The sequence below is a fragment of the Pipistrellus hanaki genome, assembly GCF_964339955.1.
Source record: "Pipistrellus hanaki genome assembly, chromosome: 9".
NCBI lineage: Eukaryota > Metazoa > Chordata > Mammalia > Chiroptera > Vespertilionidae > Pipistrellus > Pipistrellus hanaki.
This window is the reverse complement of record NC_140511.1, coordinates 14,093,573-14,114,284: the sequence shown is the minus strand read 5'-3', so window position 1 is coordinate 14,114,284 and position 20,712 is coordinate 14,093,573. Positions and strand designations below refer to the sequence as shown.

The 20,712-nt window shown below is 55.0% G+C and overlaps 1 protein-coding gene across 3 annotated transcripts in view; it reads left to right on the top strand.

Moving 5' to 3' along the window:
* The window catches only part of DRD2 (dopamine receptor D2), a 61,835-nt gene extending 41,438 nt beyond the window's left edge, over window positions 1-20,397 (top strand). For 2 of the 3 annotated variants that reach the window (XM_084893730.1, XM_084893731.1), the window contains 7 exons: window positions 7,558-7,877; window positions 12,828-12,937; window positions 13,897-14,033; window positions 15,191-15,381; window positions 16,310-16,396; window positions 17,847-18,174; window positions 19,301-20,397. In XM_084893730.1, coding sequence (XP_084749856.1) covers window positions 7,593-7,877; window positions 12,828-12,937; window positions 13,897-14,033; window positions 15,191-15,381; window positions 16,310-16,396; window positions 17,847-18,174; window positions 19,301-19,494 — 1,332 coding nt within the window. In that variant the 5' untranslated portion in view covers window positions 7,558-7,592 and the 3' untranslated portion in view covers window positions 19,495-20,397. The remainder of the gene's footprint in view (window positions 1-7,557; window positions 7,878-12,827; window positions 12,938-13,896; window positions 14,034-15,190; window positions 15,382-16,309; window positions 16,397-17,846; window positions 18,175-19,300) is intronic. The other variant, XM_084893732.1, reaches the window with a different exon arrangement.
* Window positions 20,398-20,712: the final 315 nt, after the last annotated feature.

Sequence of the window (20,712 nt, the reverse complement as noted above, 5' to 3'; positions counted from 1 at the left end):
GCTTGGAGGGGGCATCAAGTGGGGATGGTATTAGTCCTTCCCACTCACCCCCTCAGCCCCTTCCCACTCCCAGGCCATTGGAGGGCAAGTTTTCCCTCTAGTCCACATCTGTCCACAGCAGCAAGGGGGAGGGCTATCCCCACCATCCCCTGAACTTTTGGAGTCAAGGAATTTCTGGGAGCAGGACCTTGCCTATGCCTGAGCCAGACGTCTAGCTTCACCACCCCACTCGCCTGCATGAATGGCTTGGGATGCTGGGAAAGATGTTCAGGGCGAGGAGATGGAGGATGCACTCTAGAAGTGACAGTGTTCATTGCCCCACCCCTACACCTCAGCCTCCCCTATTCTCCACCCAACATTCCTATCCATTCTTCTTCCTCCCCACAGACCCTTCCCCACCATCCCTTCCAGCCCCAGCCCCAGCCCCAACCCCAGCGCTTGGAGGTTTTACCCTGGAGATAAGATGGGACTGTCCCTGTCTGCCCATCACAGAGGTCTTCCCAAGGCCTGGGGCCAGGGGCTTTCCCTGTGGCTGCCCAGCCTAGAGCTTTGGGAACCTGAGTCCCAAGATCCACATTCCTCTGTCCCCTGCTGGGACAGCCCTCCTGGACAGTAAGTGAGGCATTGTTCACTGACTCTTCTCTTTTTCCCTTCGGAGTAGGAAGGAACATGATGCTTCCTTCCCTCCCTTTTTCCCTCCCACTCTTTCTTTCTAAAACTGCAGGGGGAGCTGAGGAAGGGTGGGCCCATCCCCAAGTCACAGCCTGGATCTTTGACTGGAGAAGCAGGCATGGCTTGAATTAGGGGGTCCTAGCAGGAGCCCTTACCACTTCATCCTAATTCCCATCCAAATGAGGTCTCTCCAACAAATGGCTTTTGAAATGCAAATGTTACCCTCCCTTCCTTTTTCACTCAAATGCTTCAAGTCTCAGAAAAGAAGGGAAAATGATGTGTTTAAGACAGCAGTGTCTCACCCGCCATCCAGCCTGATAAGGGACTGTTCAGTTTTAATTAGACAATTTGATTCCTTCAAATGCCAAACTCCCAGAGGAGGCAGCACACAGGAGCCAGGTTGCTTGAGTTTATGCTGTGCTGAGGGTGCCTCAGCTCCACCTCTGGGCCCTGCACCCCAGAGTCTTGCTGGAGGGTGGAATCAGATTGCAACCAGATCCATGGAACCCTCTCCTCTCACCTCAGGGACCAGCCAGCTTTCCTCCAGGGCTCCAGGCTCCCTAAGAGATGGGCCCTTTTGTCCCCACCCCACCAGGCTGGGGCCCAAGGGTGACACTAGCCTCCAAGTTTTTTTGAGAAAATGCCAGCACTAGTGGTCAGCCTCGATCTGTGGGGCTTGAAAGGAGTTTTCGTCCAGCATACTCGAGAGAAGCTGTTCTATTTGCAGGCTGGGTGTGACAGGGAGAGCGGCCTGCCTCCTCGCTGCAACATCTACTTCCCTACTCCGTCCCAGCCCCAGAGCTAGCAAATTTTCAAGTTGGGCACACACAGAAAATTGGCCCACTGGGAAGGCACTACGGAAAATAGTAGAGGAGCCTGGAAACGTAGTAGCTCCACAGTCCACATGCCCTAGTATCCCCGTGTTCCTCCGTTCATTGCAGACACCTTGCTGCAAATCTGCTGTGTGGACTCTAAGGACACAGCGACTACAGGAGGCTGTGAGGGCGGACTTGATGGAGGGTTCTGACCCCTGGAGTGGGTGATTCTGGGAGATTTTTCAGTAGACACTTACCCTTCTGAGCTGGGGCAGGGAGATGAGTATTGGAGGCAGGTGAGGGCCAGGTACTTTGATGGCCTGAGGCTTGCAGGCCACCCACAAATGGAGATTTTTCATATTCCTGACTCCCACCTGTGTCCCACACACCAGAGCAGCGGAGAAAGCAGAGCCTGGAGCCCATTGTGAGCACGGCCTCAGGAGGGGGAGGTGGGAGCAGCAGGGGCCCACCTTGCTGCCAAGGGAAGATGAGGATGGGACCTTGGGGGAGAGGCAGCCCCTGCTAGAGGGAGCTGGGCATCTGCAGGCATCTTTGACAGCTCAGGCTGCCATCAGGAAATACCAGAGGTCGAGTGGCTGAAACAGCAGACATGTCTGGGGACTGGACGGCTGAGGGCCTGACCTGTTTCTGGGGGGGACTCTTCCCGGCGTGTATGGCTGTCTCTCGCTGTGTGCTCACCTGGCAGGGACAGGGAGAGCAAGCTTTCCTGCGTCTCTTCTTACGAGCACCTGCATCTCATCACGAGGACCCCACCCTCATGACCTCCTCTAGCCTAACCGCCTCCCAAAGTCCCTTCCTCCAAATACCATCGCCTTGGAAGAGGGCAAGTTAGAGCTCCAAACTATGAATTTGGGGGTGTCCACAGCAGCAGAGTTAGAGTATCCATTCCTCTCCCACGAGATAGGGCTGCATAGCTAAATTAGCAAATGCTAAGAAATGGTAGTGACCATGTACACATTTGGCGCTAGCTAAATGCTCAGTGACTGGGGCCTGTGAATTAGAGCTTTTCCACATGAAGCAGGAGCCACCTGGAGGAAGATGAAGGTGGGTGGAGTATGGAAGTTGGTATTTTCATAACACCAAATCGAAATACTTGCTCTGACAACAACAACAAAGTAAAATACTGGGATCTTACTTATCTGAAAAGTCTTATGACTTCTAAGAATAATTCATCTTGGGTTACATATTCAGCCAATCTTCATTTAAAACAAAAACAAAACCAGAAAAAAAGCAAACCCACAGGACATTTGGAGCACCTGGCAAACCCAGGGTGCCGGCTGCTGCGTGGCCCTGGCTCTCCCCACCTACACAGAGGGTGTTGGCTTCACCTGGCTTCTGTGGAGCCAGGACCAGGCCAGGTCACTTGGTGCTCTCCCAGCTGCCAGAGGCAATATTTGCCTGGATGGAGAAGCTTGAGGGGCAGGGCAAGGGCAGGCATGTGGGGGGAAATGCCAGGCGGTCACTGTTTTTCATTCATCCCAAGTTGACACACATCCCACCAGCATTTTAACGTCTCTGAAATCAGAATTCATTTTACACTGGACCCCATCTGAGAGCTGTGTTGGGGGTTGATGGCATTTTTTGTTTCCTAGTGGCACATGAAACAATGGTGCATATTACATTGCATTCTGTCTTTTAAAAAATATTTATTCAACAGATTGGGGTGATGTTGGTCAGCATGAACATACAGATTTCAGGTGTTACAAGATATGTATATTGCACTGTGTGCCCACCACCCACAGTCACATCTCCTCCTGTCACTGTATAGTAGGCCTCCTTCTCTCCCTCCCCTCCCCTCCCCTCCCTTCCCCTCCCCTCCCTTCCCCTCCCCTCCCCTCCCCTCCCCTCCCCTCCCCTCCCCTCCCCTCCCCTCCCCTCCCCTCCCCTCCCCTCCCCTCCCCTCCCCTCCCCTCCCCTTCCCTTCCCTTCCCTTCCCTTCCCTTCCCTTCCCTTCCCTTCCCTTTAGCAATCACCACACTGCTGTTTGTGTTCATGCGTTCTGTCTTAAAGCCTAGGAAATACAACAATTGGTATTACAGTTGCTGACTAAGTAGCAGGTGGGCTGGGGGCGCTGGATCTTCCAGCTGCTACCCCACCCCAAGGGTCACCCACCTTTATCCTGCACCCATGGTTCAGGAACAAACTCGCCTTTCTTCCTTCCTTCCTCCCTTCCTTCCTTCCTTCCTTCCTTCCTTCCTTCCTTCCTTCCTTCCTTCCTTCCTTCCTTTCTTTTCCCTTACTCCCTCCCAAGGGAAAATAAGCCTTATTGTTTCTTTTCATCTTTTTGCTTGGTTTGGTTTTTAAAGTTAACATTCCTTTAGGTTTACTTGTGCTGGTCACACATATGCCACCTTCCTTAATCCTCACAACAATAATTGCTCTCTCCATTTTATAGATGAGAAAATTGAGGCCCAGGAAAGCCAAGTAATCTGGCCAAGACGCCAGAGCTCACAAAGGTAGAGCTGGGATTTGAACCAGGTGTTTGGTCTTCAGCCCTTATGCTATCCCAGTGCCTCTCATGCTAGGGCACCTTGCTGGTGGGGGTGGATTTGCCGAGGTTTGAATGCCTGCTCAGTGTGATCCGGTGTGAGAGCCAGCCAGGCGGCTCTGCTTGTGAGAAATGTGAAATGTCAGCGGCAGGTGGGGAGGGTGCTGAGGACACGGGAGGGACTGGGGCTGGAAGACAAGCCTGTACCAAGATGGTTATAGGGTCTACAGGCATGTAGGCATTTTCCATTCTTTCTTTATTTCTTTTTTTTTTTTTTAGGGTAAAACCAGCATTATAATGTTACAACCATTTTTAAAAATATATTTTATTGATTTTTTTTTTTTTTACAGAGAGGAAGGAAGAGGGATAGGGAGTAAGAAACATTGATGAGAGAAAAGCATAGATCAGCTGTCTCCTGCACACCCGCTACTGGGGATGTACATGCCCTTGACAGGAATCAAACCTGGGACCCTTCAGTCCCCAGGCCAAGGCCCTATCCACTGAGCCAAACCTGCTGGGGCCCCATTCTTTCTAAAATGTGAGTATATTACATTTGTGTCAGCAAAAAGGAAGCAAAACAATTGAGAACAGATAGTAAATTAGAAAATTTATGCCAAAGTGAACCATTTTCCAGCCTCAGGGGAGGGGACTCCCCTTTGTCCTGCAGCATCAGCAGCAGACAGTGGAATGTGTGCCCCCAGCCCCCCTCACTGACGATGCTCATATTTGCCATCTAAGCTGTACCCATAATTTGAAGTCCCAGCTTAAGTGTGCCCGCTCCGGGAAGCTTCTCATGAACACCCCAGCCGTGCCCATGTGCACATCCTCTCGGATTTCTGGACGGCCGTGGGTGCTGGTGTGCACTCATGTTAGCTCATCCATGTTAGCTCATCCCCCCCACCCCGACGCCGCCTCCCTCCGGTGCAGCTAATGCACTCCTTCCCCACACTGGGAGTGTGGTCTGTGGACAGTGCGCGGCCAGGCCCACCTTCTTGGTGATTGAAGAGATGCCTGTCTCAAACCCTTTCCCTGGAACAGCGCACACTGATGAGAGGAGACAGAGGCCTGACCCTGTGGCCCTAACTTCCCAAGGCTCCTTGAGGGGGACACCTGAGGCCGTTGCTGTGGCTGCAGCGCAGCCCCGCCTCTCTGTCCAGTCCTATTTCCTCACTTCCGGGCAAGTCTCCTGGGCATAGAGGTGGGCAGACCCTCCTCCCAGGTTAGAGATGGGGTCCCCCTGGCTGCAGTGGCTGCTGCGCCTCCGCCCTGACTTGGACCCGGTACCGTGTTCATCCTGATGGCATGAGTGATTTCCACAGCACCTGGAACTCATGGTGCTTGGTGCGGGATGCCTTGAAATGCTTGTAAATTTAATTCCATTGTGTGAAATAGGAACACTTTTGTTAGCAGGAAAGCCAGCTCTATTATGTGTGCATTATGTTTCAGTCACAACCGAAACCCAGGCTGTCAAGCACATCAGCCCTCCGACTGCCTCTGAGCCGCTGCTCTCGTTCCTCAGGGACAGAGCCGCCAGCGCTCGGACCCCATGGGGAGATCCAGCATTATCCTCGATGGCTCCCTCCCTGCCTGCTCCCAGGGCCCTCACCCACATCCATCCCATGACCAAATGCCATGACTCTGCCTCCAGGTTAGCTCCTGATACTGAACACGTCTCTGCAGTCTCATCCCCACTACTTTCACCTGCACCAGCACCTCTCTCACCTGTGTTATAGCCACACCTCACTCCCCGCCACGCTCTCCTCCACATGCAGCAGCCCTGACCACTAGTGTACCAGGGAGCCCTCTGCGCCCGGCCTTTTAGGAGCTCCCACGCTGACGAGGCCAGGTCTGGCTCATGAATGGCCCTCCAGTGTGATTTCCCCCAGTGTCACTGTCATACCTTACACTTGCAGAAAACAGAATTATCTGCCAGCTGGCACTGTGTTCTCTATGGCTGGGATATCCCCCCACCCAGTTGCCTGGCTAACTCCTCCTCCTACTTCATCTCAGATGACGCTTTTTTTCAGGTCCTCTTCCTCCCTGGGGTGCAGGGCACCCATTCCCAAGTGCACATGTGCAGACCTCATCATTTCTTTTTTATTTTTAAATATATATTTTATTGATTTTTTACAGAGAGGAATGGAGAGGGATAGAGAGTTAGAAACATCAATGAAAGAGAAATATCAATCAGCTGCCTCCTGCACACCTCCTACTGGAGATGTGCCTGCAACTGAGGTACATGCCCTTGACCGGAATCGAATCTGGGACCTTTTCAGTCCAAAGGCCGATGTTCTAGCCACTGAGCCAAACCGGTTAGGGCCTCATCATTTCTTGGTGGGGTTCCTGCAACAGCCTCCCAGCTGGTGTCCTGCCACATTACTTGGCCCACCCTCTCATTCTCTACATAGCAGTCAGCATCTTCTCTCTGATCATGTTGTTCCCGCTGCCATTAGGCTCAAGTCTAAACCCCTTTAAGGCCCCTATGGTATGGCCTTAAGGCTCTCTGTGATCCTGTCTGATCTCACCTATTACAACCTCCACACTTTATTTATTTATTTTTATTTTATTTTTATTTTTTTTAATATGTTTTATTGATTTTTTACAGAGAAGAAGGGAGAGGGGGAGAGAGTTAGAAACATCATCAGCTGTTTCATGCACACTCCCTACTGGGTATTTACCTGCAACCAAGGTACATGCCCTTGACCAGAATCGAACCTGGAACCCTTCAGTCCGCAGGCTGATACTCTATCCACTGAGCCAAACCCGTTAGGACCCAACCTCCCCACTTTAACTCATTCCAAGTCCCTCCATGCTTCAGCTAGTCCCAATCTCTTGGGCCTCCACCCTGACACCTGCTCTCTTGCTCTGTCCACTGACTCCTATGTCTAGACCCTCCCCTGATTCCTAACTCTTTACCTGGCTAATTCCTACACACCTCCAGGAGTTTGTTGAACATGACTTCCTCTGGAAAGCCTTTGCTAAATCTCTAAACTAGGCTAGGTGTCTCTCCCCCATTCCATTTCCTAGAGCTGACCACTCACATATTTAATTGCTTGATTCATTGGCCATTGTTTCTTTTAGACTGTAAGTTGGAGAGCCATGTATATTTTGCTCCTGCCTGTTTCTAGCACTATGTAGAGCAATGCTCCCTAAATATTTACAGAAGTAAGAATGAAGGAATGCATATTTCTATTCCTAACTTTAGAAGCTGGGACTCCTCACTAACTTGCCTTAGGTGTGTGCTGTACGGGATGCGCTTTAATGTGTTTGTTGAATAAATGAATAATGAGTGGTCAGCTCTTCTCAAGCTTATTTATGTTATTATACTTCTTCAAAAATTATACTGACTCAATTATTTTACCATCTGCAAGAACTTGCCAGCAGAGTAGAGGCAGCAGGCTGCCATGTTTTAAGAAAATTGTTGGATACAACACTTAACATTCTGAGGCTGGAGGATTCTCTATTAACTTCTAGTGGTTGGTTTTAGCTCCAGAGTCCTCCCTGGGAGGCAGCCTGCTTTGGGAGGGCCTCCTGCTCACTCCCTGTGTCCATTTCTCCCAGCCAGAGCCTGGCCACCCGGTGGCCCTGCTACCCCGATGGATCCACTGAACCTGTCCTGGTACGATGACGACCTGGAGAGCCGGAACTGGAGCCGGCCCTTCAACGGGTCTGAGGGGAAGGCCGACAAGCCCCCCTACAACTACTATGCCATGCTGCTCACCCTGCTCATCTTCATCATCGTCTTTGGCAATGTGCTGGTGTGCATGGCCGTGTCCCGCGAGAAGGCGCTGCAGACCACCACCAACTACCTGATCGTCAGCCTCGCCGTCGCCGACCTCCTCCTGGCCACGCTCGTCATGCCCTGGGTTGTCTACCTGGAGGTAGGTCTGGGCCCCGCCTCACTCAGCACCTTCTCCAGAGAACACCTCACTGCTTTCTACCCACGAGTTGCCTGGTGCTTTCTCAGATTGTCTCCTCTCCACTCTGGCCTCAGTTTTTCTCTCATGAAATGGGTAGATTGTCTTCCTAAACATCCCAATTATCAGTTACACAGTCCTTACTCAGTGCCAGACCTTGTGTTAGGTCCTTTATACACAGCATTTTCAAAGAGTGTCCTCACTGCAGCCCCGAGAGACCAATGTATTATTGCCATTTCACAGAAGTCAGGTGGCCTCTTGGTGGGCCCAGTCGGCACTCTGTCTGGCCCCAGGACTTTCATCGGGCCTGCTGGAAATGGGAGTCACTGACGAGAGCCCCCAAGGGTGGACATGTTTCTGATTCCAGGCCTCTTTCCCTCTTCAAATGTAGGGGCTGCTGCTCTCCTCCTCCCTTCCGTCTCCCCCAAGTTTGAGGCCTCTGGGAACTGGCTGCAGCCCTTTCCTCAGGGGGCACCAGTCACCACTGCTCGGCCAGGACAGAGTCCAGCTCTGGGCCGCAGCACAGTGAGCGGGCAGCCAGCTGTGGTTCAGGCATAGTCAGGCATGTTCAGATCCAGGCTCAACAGTGAGCACTCATGCTGGCCCTGGGAGCCGATGCTGCTCTCTCACTGAGAGAGGAAACAGAAGCTTTGAGAAGGTGCCTGTCTTCACCCAGATCATACAGCACAGGGAGAAGCGCTGTAAGAAGTCCCTAAGGGGATCCACCTCCCAGTGGATGCTTTTCCAAGTTGGAGGGCAGATGGAAGGGCCTGAGGGCTGTGAGTGGGCACAATCTGGGTCCCGCCCCTTTCCCACCAGGGGTTATGGGTGGAGTCTGGGTACATAGGCATCTGGCTAGGCGGTCAGGAAAGAACCAGTGCTGGCCATTACCATGGCGGAGCTGTTTCCTTCCGGCCCTGGGCTAGAGAGGAGTTACCTGGGCCAGGGGGCAAGCCCTTCTTTCCAGAAAACATGAGCCCTCTGAGCCCTCTGCAGGTTTGAGGGAGAAGAGGCCATCAGAGGAAGCAGCTGAGAGGGTTAGGGAGGGAGGAGGCCGGCCAAAGTGCACTCCTCTCCCAGGGCTCGCTGTGCTTCCTGTGGCTACAACACTTCACTTCCGAGGGGAGGCAGGGGGAACTCCTCAGCACAGTCTAACCAGGCTGGAGCTTCCTAGGGTGCCTGAGGGAGCGCTAAGGATGAGCCAAAAGGAAACACACGAAAGAAAACAACACAGGAAGAGAGAGGTGCCCCAGACCAGGGCTCATTCCACCGCGACCCCAGTGTATGAGGCCCCCGACTCTGCTCATTGGTGTCTGTCGGGGGTCCTGTCCTCCCCCACCCCAGGAGCCTCCTTACTTCACAGGCCTGTCCCCTCCTGCTAGCGCTCAGGAGAGGCCCGGCCTCAGACACCAGGGAAAACGACCGCTCCGTGTGTCCGTCTTCTTGCCCACAGAGCGGTGATAACAGTAGTATCTACCACATAGCGTTGTTTGAGAATCGGATGAACTAAAATAGAAAAGGTGCTTATCATGGAAGCGGCACATAATAAGGTGTGTATGAGTCAGCCATGCCCATCGGTATTCAAACGAAATGGCCATAGATATCAGCACCTCCTCAGACAGGGGACCCTCCCGTGCCAGGCAAGAGGCACCCTCTTCCCAGAGTGAGGTGTGCTCTGCCCGGGGCTATGGGTGTGCGTTCTGGGGCTTCAGACCCACCACCCCACCACACTCTAGAGAGGAGGCCCGAATCTCCACATGGGCTGTATGGGCTCTTAGCGATCTCTGAGTCCCTGAACAGATAGGTTAGACATGCCTGTTCGCCTAACACTGCTTACAGGGAAAGAGCAGTGTTCTGGGGGCAGGTTGGAGAATGGCATCGCACAGTCTCCCCCAAAACAAGCGCTGGACAGGGAGCCCTGCTCACAGGACGTGGTCTCAGCTACTTAGTCCCCCACTTAAGAATGTCCCAAGTAAAGTCTCTCTCTCTCCCAAGAATCCAAGGATTCTTGCAGCCACGTACTGCACCCTCAGTGGTCTGGAACTTTCCATCTTGCCCCCTTCCCAGCGGTGGCAAACGCCTCCAGTGGCCTGCCGTGTCAGCATGTGTCCGATGTGGAACTGTCTGTGCCTCGTCTCTTCCGCTCAGCACACGGAAAGCCCCTGGGGTTGGAGTGGGTGGACTAGGCTCCATCCCCGATGCGGCCACTTTCCCCCGGAGGGCTCCCGAGGGAAGGGAGCGGCTGTCTGCCCTGTCCCCTGGCCTCAGCCTCTGAGGGGGCTCCCTGTGCGTGGTCCAGGCAGGCAGGTGACACTGAGAAGTGAGCAGACTCAGATCACAGGGCTGGTTAGCCACTCACTCAACAAGCACGAGCAGTCTGGTGGATGTGACAAATAGAGCTGTCCCCACCGGAGACGCGGGAATGCCGCAGGGGCCTATGACTTGGTGTGTGGGAACGAGGAGGTGGTGCAGGAGGAAGGGATGCTGTCAGAGAGTCATCCAGGGGAGGGAGCGGGACCTGCACCCCAGGCTTTGCGGGGCCTGCACCCCAGGCTTTGAGGCGTGGCAGCCATGTCATGAGCTTCAGAGGCTTGCTGTCACAGGCCACAGGTGGGAGTGTGTGTGTTGGGAACAGCGCCTGACACAGTGAGTGCCTGACACGTGCTAGTCATTAGGATGCAGCCAGCCAGGTCAAGGCCCGCCCCGCAGGTCTCTGCTTCCTGTGAACAAGAACCAGTGAGTGGTGGTCTACGGTGCAGAGAGAAGCCCGGGGTCTGGTCCTTTCTCTGCAGCTAAGTCACCGGGTGACTTTGGACAAGTCCGTTTTCCTGTTGGGCCCCAACTAGAACCTTTGCAATCAGAACCTGTCCTTTCACACTTGGCTTATTGAGTACCTTTCACGTAATTGTCTCCTCTGTGGACAAGCCTGCGGGGCCTCCCAAGACAGCGTAGGAGAGAGCACAGGCTCTGCTCACATGGATCTGCCTCTGCTCCTAGCCCCAACCCCGAGTGGTGAACTCCGCCCAGCTCCCTCCGCAGTGACTGGACAGAAGCTACCCCTTTCCTAGGGGCTTTAAGAACAATTCACATGCCCACAGTAGATGTTCTAGAGACAATGGGTACCAACACAACCCCTGAGCATCTGAGTCAGCTGCCTGGACTGCCTTCTCCAGCAGTTACTCCTGAACCTGGTAGGGAAGCTGCCCTGGTTTCCTCCAGAGAGACCAGTGGGGGCGGGGAGCCTAAGATCCTGGAGGCAGGGACTTGTCAGTCCTGTTCCCCAGTGTCCCCGGAGTCTAGAGTCCAGGACAGAGCCTGGCACACACTCAGGGTCTACAGGAAAGAAGGAATCAGGGAAGGTGTAGAAGGTCCAGACTAGGTCCCAGAGGCGTGAGAACAGCCCTGAAATCCTAGTGCAGGAGAGGCTACAGGTGGGGGGTGTGCACATGGACAGGGGGGCCTGCAACTCTCCCAGTGATGCCAAAAGGTAGGCTTCGTTTATGCCAGGGAATCCCTTCCATCCCCTCCTCCCCCACAGGGCATTCAGCCCCTGCCCACCTGGTCAGCGCTGCATCTGAGGTGCAGGGACCCCTGTGCTGCCACCTGGGAGGGACCCTGGAATGTGCCCTCCCAGAGCCTGAGAGGGGGCAGTGCCACCAGAGGCTTCCTGTCTCCGCACTCCACCACAGAGGCTGCACTGCCTGGCCCTGAGCTTAAATGCCAGCACTTGTTTTTCTGCCTGAGAGCAGAGAAGAGGGCAGCACTGAGAGTGAGCAGGGTTATAATTAGCCGACTGTGCTGTGACAATAGGTACCTGAGCGGGCTTCCCTGCTCCTCTTTCCTCCTGTTGACAAGGCCCAGGTGCAGCTCCTGTCCTGACTCTGCTCAGGGAGGGGAAGGGGGCTGCTCCAGACTTCAAAATTGCCAGGGCAGGCCTGCTGTGTGAGCGCGGGAACCTGTATATAAACTGAGGTGTGAGGTGTGGATGTGCAAGGGGTATGGGAGTGTGTGTGTGTGTGTGTGTGTGTGTGTGCGCGCGCGCGTGTGCTCGAGTGTAGGGGGGTATGAGTGTGTGGGGTGGGGGCAGGGGAGGGAGACAAAATGCTCTTGCAAGTAGCTGGACTCCTCTTATTCCATCATTCCAAGGCTATATCCTTACCACCTCTCCCCAGCCCACTCGGGGGTTCCTAACAGCCTAGCCCAGACTTCCCTTCTTTCATTCTCCAGGTCTAATAAGGAGCAGAAATGTCGTCCCTGTTTCATCAGGTCATTGTCTTCGCCATTGTTACTACCGTGTTTCCCCGAAAATAAGACATCCTCCGAAAATAAGACCTAGCGCATGGAAAGATAAGACATCCCCTGAAAATAAGACCTAGTGCAACTTTGGGAGGAAAAATTAATGTAAGACACTGTCTTATTTTCGGGGAAACAGAGTAGTAGGCGCTTACCGGGCCCCTGCCCTGCGCCACACACCATTGTGGGGCCTGAAGGAGCCACCTGGTCCCCCAGACACATGGGCCAGAGCAGGACCAGATGCTGAGCCGAGTGTCCTGGGCAAGTCACCCCCCTTTCCTGAGGCTTGGTCTCCTTGTTGGTAAAATGGGGGTCGCAGGTGATCACACAAATGTTTTGCAGATAAAGAATTGAAGCATTCAGTGTCGGCTGGTCATCTTTCTTCTAGCTTAGTTCATGGCACAAAGTGGCTTTCCGTGCCTAGAAGAGGGGCCAGGGCCAAGGGCCTTGGCCATCATGGGCATGATCCTTTGTTGCCCCTCTTCCTGCCCAGATCCCAGGCAGAGACCACGAGCCCCCCAGCTGCCGTCTGTGCCGTGGCTGGCCTTCCCCAGGAGAGCCGAGCTACCGAGCCCGAGCTACTTTCCCTCTTCTGTCACCATCATGCTGCTTTGTCCGCAGGTGGTGGGCGAGTGGAGATTGAGCAAGATTCACTGTGACATCTTTGTCACTCTGGACGTCATGATGTGCACAGCAAGCATCCTGAACCTGTGTGCCATCAGCATCGACAGGTGAGCTCAGGCCTTCCACCTTTTAGGCTGCCCCATCTTGCCTGCAGTCAGGTTCTGTCTATGATGCCATATGGCTGGCTTTGTGCCTGTGAGTCAGTGTGTCTGTGTGCATGTGTGCCTATGTGTATATGTGTATGTGTACATACAAGCACACATGTGTAGGTGCATGGGTGTCTGGCTAGGAAAGTACATCTTATCGACAGTGATGCTGCTAAGACCATCCGGACTGGTACATGGGAGAAAGCAGTTGATTCTGCCTGGAGCCCCAGTTCTATCACTTTCTACTAGGTGACCTATGGCAGATTATGGAGGTTCTCGAACCCTAGTTTCATTGTCCAGACACAAGGATGACAACACCTACCCAGGAGGTGTGGTGTCTATTATGCATTTATGTCCAGCACAGGGCACATGCCCCAGGAGCCCAGGCTGTGCTCACCTTGCTGAGCTGTGACCATGAAGTCTTTCACTGATTCGTACACACAGGCCACGTGGGCTCCCAGAGGCCCCGGCCCAACTCCCTTTGTAGGATTATTGGAAGATAAAATGAGCTAATTCCTGTACATACATGATTCCTGTTGTTATTGTTTCTGTTGAATGGGCTTAACCCTTATTCTAGGGTTCTGCCTACCAGTCCATCAACAAATACTTCCACCTCCAGTGGGCTCAGCACAGGTGGAGTAAATGGGGTCTCAAAGCCACAAAGAGGCACGCCATGAGATCCAAGTGGAGGGACTGGGGTGAAAGATGGCCCAGGATTAATGGTAGCCAGTTAGTCATCAAGCAGTCAATTGGGCAGCAACATTGTCCTCACTGTCTGAACTGGGGACAGGAAGGAGGGTTGATTTTAGGCAAATCAGTGGGCTTCATGGAGGAGGACCAGCTGTCAACCCCTAAAGAGTGGGTGTCTCTGGTTGTGCGTGTTGTGGAGTGAGGGCCTCCTTCCCCCGGTTGCCTTGCAGGTACACGGCTGTGGCCATGCCCATGCTCTACAACACACGCTACAGCTCCAAGCGCCGAGTCACCGTCATGATTGCCATCGTCTGGGTCCTGTCCTTCACCATCTCCTGTCCGCTGCTCTTTGGACTCAACAACCCAGGTGAGCCCTGCCTCTGCCTGCCGAGGGCTCAGCTGGCCTCCGTGAGGATCTTGTGGGAGCTGAGTCCCCAGCACAGATGTGGTGGAGACCCATGGGGGCCCGATTGCCACCCTGGGCCAAGCCTGACTCCATGAGGTACCTGGCTGGGCCAGAAAGGAGTAATGAATGATCTGGGGCAGCACGGAGTTGGGAGAGGCGTGGGCATAATGATTCAGGAGGATGCCTGGCCATTTTCAACTTTGTTTATTAGACGTAATCAGGCCTGATAGCCTCACAAATGGCATGTGTGTTCTTGTTGCATGTGTGTGCGCACACGTGGGAGGCTACTGGGCCTCATCACCCCTGGCAATGGTGTTTGTGTAGGAAGGCTGCAGCCCCAGGGCCAGCTGAGCTCAGGCCAGGCCTCGGCCACCGGGGCAGAAAAGGTAGAAACAAGCGGGAGGCTGGCACACCATGGCCTGCCCTTCGCGAGGCAGCCGGAGCATCTCAGGCAGAAGAGGCACCGTGCCTGCCTGCTGGTGTGGCCTCCAGCTCACTCCCATCAGGGAGGCCAGAGCAATGAGGGGTGCCTGTGCAGGGCACTGCAGGACAATAGTGCACAATGAAGCCGTTGGTTCAAATCTTACTCTTGTGGGAATTGCAAGAAGCAGGAACAGGCCTCCATATGCTCGGATTAACCTGGAGAGGCCCTGAGATAGTGGACAGACATCTACTAGACCTGGAGGGAGCGTGGGAACACAGGTGTGTTCAGCAAACAACCCAGTTACCTTGCTCCTAAAATTGAAAGGTCCCAGGCCTCCCCCCAGCATTCAGGAAAGGCTAAAATAATAGCTTACTCTCTTAAAATAAATTTCTTTGGGGCATTTTTTTTCCCGAGCATCCTGGCTCCACTTTGCGCTCATAGGTGGCAGAACTAATGCCGATGTAATAAGGGAATATTAATGGAAAAACTTGGAAGGGTCGATCACAGCTTAGCTTTTTGCTCATGGTTGTGTTTTTAATGCTCTGATTTAGGCTGCGCATTTGCTTGCATCTGGCCCTTGCAGGCCACCGTGGAAGTCTAGTCCCTGCACCTGTGCCCTGCCCCTTTGGTGAAGGGGCCATGCTCTGGCCCCTGGGCCTGCTGACCCACCCTCCTGGGGCTCTCCCTCCTCCAGAACAGAGCGAGTGCATCATCGCCAACCCTGCCTTCGTGGTCTACTCCTCCGTCGTCTCCTTCTACGCGCCCTTCATTGTCACCCTGCTGGTCTACATCAAGATCTACATAGTCCTCCGGAGGCGCCGGAAGCGGGTCAACACCAAGCGCAGCAGCCGGGCTTTCAGGGCCACCCTGAAGGCCCCACTCAAGGTCCCAAGATCCCCCTCCCCTCCAAGGTCCCCACTTAACCGTCACTGAGGTGGGTCATCTAGTGCTCAGCGTGGACCTGGGACACTGCAGCAGGAGGGAGTCCAGGATGGGGAGCTCTGAGCAGGCTTGGACCTCAAAGGCTTGGACCTCAGTGGAGGGACTTAGACCTCCAGGCGTAGGAGGTGGGAGGGTGGAAGGGATGGCCTGGAAGAAGTCTTTGCTTGGAGATCCTTGTGTGAACACGGCAGCCCTTGGCACCCTCCTGGGCTCCTCTCCTCTTTTCTTCACTTCTCCTTTCCTCACTCTGAGCCCTCTGCCTCCCTTTCCCTCCCGCTGATATCTCCATCCCATCTCCTTACTTCCCACATTCTCCGTCCTCCTTTCTATGCACAACTCCTCCTTCCTCCCCTGCTGTTGCCTACTTCTCTATTCTGTCCCACTTTAACCACCTTTCCCCAATTTTCTTTGTGAATTCTCTCTGCTCAGCCCTCCCTGAGGAAGACATTATGTGGGCATGGGAGGAACAAGAGCTTTGGGGTTAGACACATCAGGTTCAAGTCCTGGCGCTGCCACTTTCGCTGAGTGACCTTGGGCAACTTGCTTAACTTCTCTGAGCCTCAGTTTCCTCATCTGTTAAATGGAAATCATAATACTGACCTCCCAAGGATGGCTTGAGGATTCAGAGTGAGAGAGATGTGAGCCTGCCTCGCGTGCCGCCAGGCCCTTGGAGGTGCTCCATAAAAGGCAGGGCTCGTTTGTCCCTTGTCCTGCCCACCTCTTGCCTCCGGACCTTGATTGCTTCTTCAGGCCCCTAGCCTCCTGTTCCCTTCCCTCCTCTGAGCCCCTGGGCCCAGCCTGACTTCCAGCACTGGGTCTCTGTGCCCGCCCTCCACCCCGTCATGACCCAGTGTGCTGGCTCACTCCACAGGGCAGCTGCACTCACCCCGAGGACATCAAACTCTGCACCGTTATCATGAAGTCTAATGGCAGCTTCCCTGTGAGCAGGCGAAGAGTGGTAAGTGCTTAGGCCAGGGACCCACAGCCAGGGAAACCCACCTGCCGTGATTCTCAGAGACCTTTCCCAACTGCTCAAGGGGATAAGCACCTCCTTGGATCCCTCAAGAAAGGAGGCCCGACTCACCACACACACACCTCACTACAGGCATGAGCAGGGCAGCTCTCAAGTCTGCAAGGTCCAGAGAGGTCCTCCTAACACAAGAAAATGTTTGGGAGAAAGGACTTGGCCTTAATAACAAGATGAAAACAATAAGAAAGGCTATTCCCATTCATTGAACACCTACCATATCCCTATTGTCTCATCAAATCCTCACAGCAACCCTGGGAGGTAAGTCTTATTGATCACGCCCACCTTCATTTTACAGAAGAGGAAACGGAGGCTCCGAGAGGTTGGGTAACTCCCCAAAAGCTGGGTGATTAGTGAGAGAGCACATATCTGAGCCCAGACTCCTGTGACTGTGAAACCCACGCCTCCACTGGGCTTTGCACTTGTGTGAGCTGCCCCAGGTTCTGAGGCTAGAGGCTGGGCAGGAGCTGGGGGAGGAGGGAGCTGAGCAGCTATAGGGCTAGTGTGAATTATGGCCTCTCAGGAGAGCCCAGAGGTGCAGAATCACAGCAAACCCTAGTGGTGGTAGCACTAGGGTCCAAGCAGCAGATGTCTCGTTCCCCGGGGTACTCCAGGGAACCCACCCAGGCCACATGGGGAGTCCAGGCCAGTATCCTCTGGAAGCAGGGCCCCCACGTTTACCTGCACAGCAAGAGCAGGACTCAGAGGAGCCGTTTTGGAGGCAGGTGCCAAAACAGAGACTCAGGATGGGGCCAAGGTAGCATCCCAGTTATACCACCTGGGCACACAGTGAGGCTGCGTTCAGCAGTTTAGGTGGAGAACCTGAGGCCTAGAACAAGGGACCCTCAGGGAGAACCTGGGAGGCCCTCCAGCCCAGCCCAGCAAGGAGGGTGTGGGGGCCTAAGAGAAATGGAGCCGTGTGAGCGCTGCTGCAGGTGCTGCGGGTGAGCCTGCAGGGAGCACAGCAGTGCCCTCTTGCAGTTTGGGCGTGAGCTCCTGTGGGCAGGCCCCGGGCATCCATCAGCAATGTATCCCCAGGGGCCAGCTCAGCACCCAGCACTGAGCGGAAGCTCAGTAAGTATTGCTCAGTGAATAAAAGAGAAGTGCCTGGGTAGTAACCTCACCCCAAAAGGTTATGGGGTTACTGAGGACACATAAGGATTGCTCTGGGATAGGGGCCCAAATGACCACACCGTCAGGGACTGCTGTGGGTCCTGGGTCCTATACCCAGACAGCCCCCGCCTCTGAGGGATCGCAGACATCTGAAGAGGGAGGTAGGGAAGAGCTGGGAGGGGCCAGGTGGGGCCAGGTAGGCCAGGTGCGCTGGGTGGCTCCTGCTTGAGACTTGCCTGGCTTGACCCGAGCTCTCTGCCTGGTGCAGGAGGCTGCGCGCCGAGCCCAGGAGCTGGAGATGGAGATGCTCTCCAGCACCAGCCCGCCCGAGAGGACCCGGTACAGCCCCATCCCGCCCAGCCACCACCAGCTGACCCTCCCCGACGCGTCCCACCACAGCCTCCATGGCACTCCTGACAGCTCCGCCAAACCCGAGAAGAATGGGCATGCCAAAGACCACCCCAAGATTGCCAAGATCTTTGAGATCCAGTCCATGCCCAATGGCAAAACCCGGACCTCTCTTAAGACCCTGAGCCGCAGGAAGCTCTCGCAGCAGAAGGAGAGGAAAGCCACCCAGATGCTCGCCATCGTGCTCGGTGAGTAGGCCCTGCTGCAGGCCACACCCAGCTCTGCCCAGTCCTGGTGGGGGGAGGGACTCTCCTTTACCTGCCATCCTCTTTCCAGCCAGCATTGGCGAGTCATGGGACTGGCACTTCCTTGGGTCCAGGCCAAGCCTGTGGATGCCCCCTGTTAGGTAGGCTCCATAGTTATGCTCAGCTTACAGATAAGGCAATTGAGGTTCGGAGTGGTCCTATAACGTGATCAACGAGGACCCACAATTAACCTTAGGGAGTCTGACTCAATAACATGTGAAACTTGACCAGTCTACCTTCATAACCCAGAACCTCAAAACCCCGGTAAGCCCATCAGTCGAGTAGATTACTTCTCAAGGCTGTGTGGTCATCAATGGCAGACGGTGGGGAAAGCATTTTATAAACTGTTCAACAGAGCACACAGGCGTTATCGTTACAATCTCTGTTAATATTGCTATTCCTCAGGAATTAGGAAAATCAGTCCCCCTGAGCTTAACCTAGACCCTAAGGGACCAGAGTTGTAAATAATTTAGAATAGGGTTGTGAGAAAGCCCGATCCAAACTAGGGCATGGCTGTCAGTGGATCCTGTCTGTCAGGGGATCCCGTAGTGCTTTCAGAGGAAGTCCCTTGGAAAACCAGATGATAAAGGTAAAAAATGTGGGCGGGACTGATGTGGATGGCTGGGAACAGGAGGCACTGATGTGCCCTGTCTTCCATGCCCACCCGGCTAGTGTGTGACACCTCCATGCCCACCGGCAGTTCTGAGATGTGCGTGGGGCAGGTGTAACTCTCCTCATTTCACAAATCAGGGCACAGGGTCACCGCAGGTCGATCATGCCGCTGGGAGCGACGGAGCAGGCGAGCTGGGCACTCTGCTCCAGGCCATAGGGTCTCTGGCTGGCAGTCCTGCCCTCACAGGCACCTCTCCCTCCCAGGGGCCCCCAACATCGCAGCAAAGCATCCTGTGCACACGATACCTTGATGCCCAGGATCCCGTCCAGAGTGGGTGGGACGGACATCTATCTGGGCTGGGGCCCGCGGCGTGCAGTCCAGGTGCCCACAGCGCGAGGGCCCTCCCAGCCAGCCTCTCCCTGCCCTGGGCCAGCCTGACCTCGCCTTCTCTCCCAGGCGTGTTCATCATCTGCTGGCTGCCCTTCTTCATCACACACATCCTGAACATTCACTGTGACTGCAACATCCCGCCTGTCCTGTACAGCGCCTTCACGTGGCTGGGCTACGTCAACAGCGCCGTGAACCCCATCATCTACACCACCTTTAACATCGAGTTCCGCAAGGCCTTCATGAAGCTCCTCCACTGCTGACCCGCTGCCCGCCTCCCTGCCCAGCGCCGGCCGCAGTCCCCAGGAGCCCCGGGCGGGAGGGTGTGGGGCAGACTTCCCTCTGCCTGGCAGGCCCTGTAGTGTTAGCTTGGCACCACGCCCCACTCGCTCTGCCAGGGTAGTGTAGAGAGCCAGGTGTGGTGCCAGCCCTTGGGCTGGACCCGGTGGCTCGGTGGCAGCTCACAGAGCTCCCCTCCCACTTCCAGACCCTTCTCCTTGGCACCAAAGACACGGCGGCCCCTCTCTGGCTTCTCTCGGGAGCTGGTGTTGCAGGGGCCGGAGTCGGGCTTGAGGCTGTGCCCTCGGTTGGGCTCAGCCTGGTCTCCACAGGTCTGTGCCGGAGAGGACGGTGGGGAGGCATGGACGCTGCAGAGCCCACAAGGCCCACACCGGGGCGCTTGTCTCTTTCTGGTGAGACACCTGTAAATACCAGACCACAGAATGAACCCCAGGGAAGCCCAAGCCAAAAATCTTCACTCTCCCGCCGGACAGGAGCCTCTTGCTTCCCTAAGAGACTACCCCAAGCCCACCCTGCCGCCTCCGGAGGGACTCAGGTGAACTTCTTGTAGCAAATGCATGGCCAGCCTGGAGCCGGGGATGAACCCGGCTGTGACTATGTCTGGGGCCTGGATCGGGGTGTCTGAGGTTCTTTGGGGGCAGCCTCCTGCCATACGATGTCACAAACCCACTTTCCTTTTCCTTTGTCTCCTCTCTTTTCCCTTCCCCCTCCCTCCCACGGCCTGGGCTTCGGAGGAGCCCGGCTGAGGGAGGAGCCCTGGCCTGGCCCTGCTGCGGGGGGACGGGATGCTGCAGTGGGGGAGCCCCAGCCCCAGGCTCTGTAACATCACTACACATGCTCCAAACGAATAAAACTTTGATAAGTCACCTGGCGGCCCCTTGTGGGGATGGGCACGGCGCCACCTTGTCCTTCGCCTCAGACGCAGCCAAGATCCCTGTCTGTGCAGGAGGGTGGAGAGGCGTCCTCACACCCTCCAGGAAAGGGGGTGGGGAGGAGAAAGGAAGAGGCCCCAGGAGGACAGGGAGATGTGTGTGCCTGTGTCTCCCTCCTCCCGCCTTCTCCTCTCAAGCCGCCTGAGTGCCTCTCCGTCCTGTCACTGGGCGGCCCTGACCTAGCTGTCAACCAAGATGAAGGCAAGAACATTTCCAGGGGGAACCCCAAGCACCCCGTGGGCTCCCCTA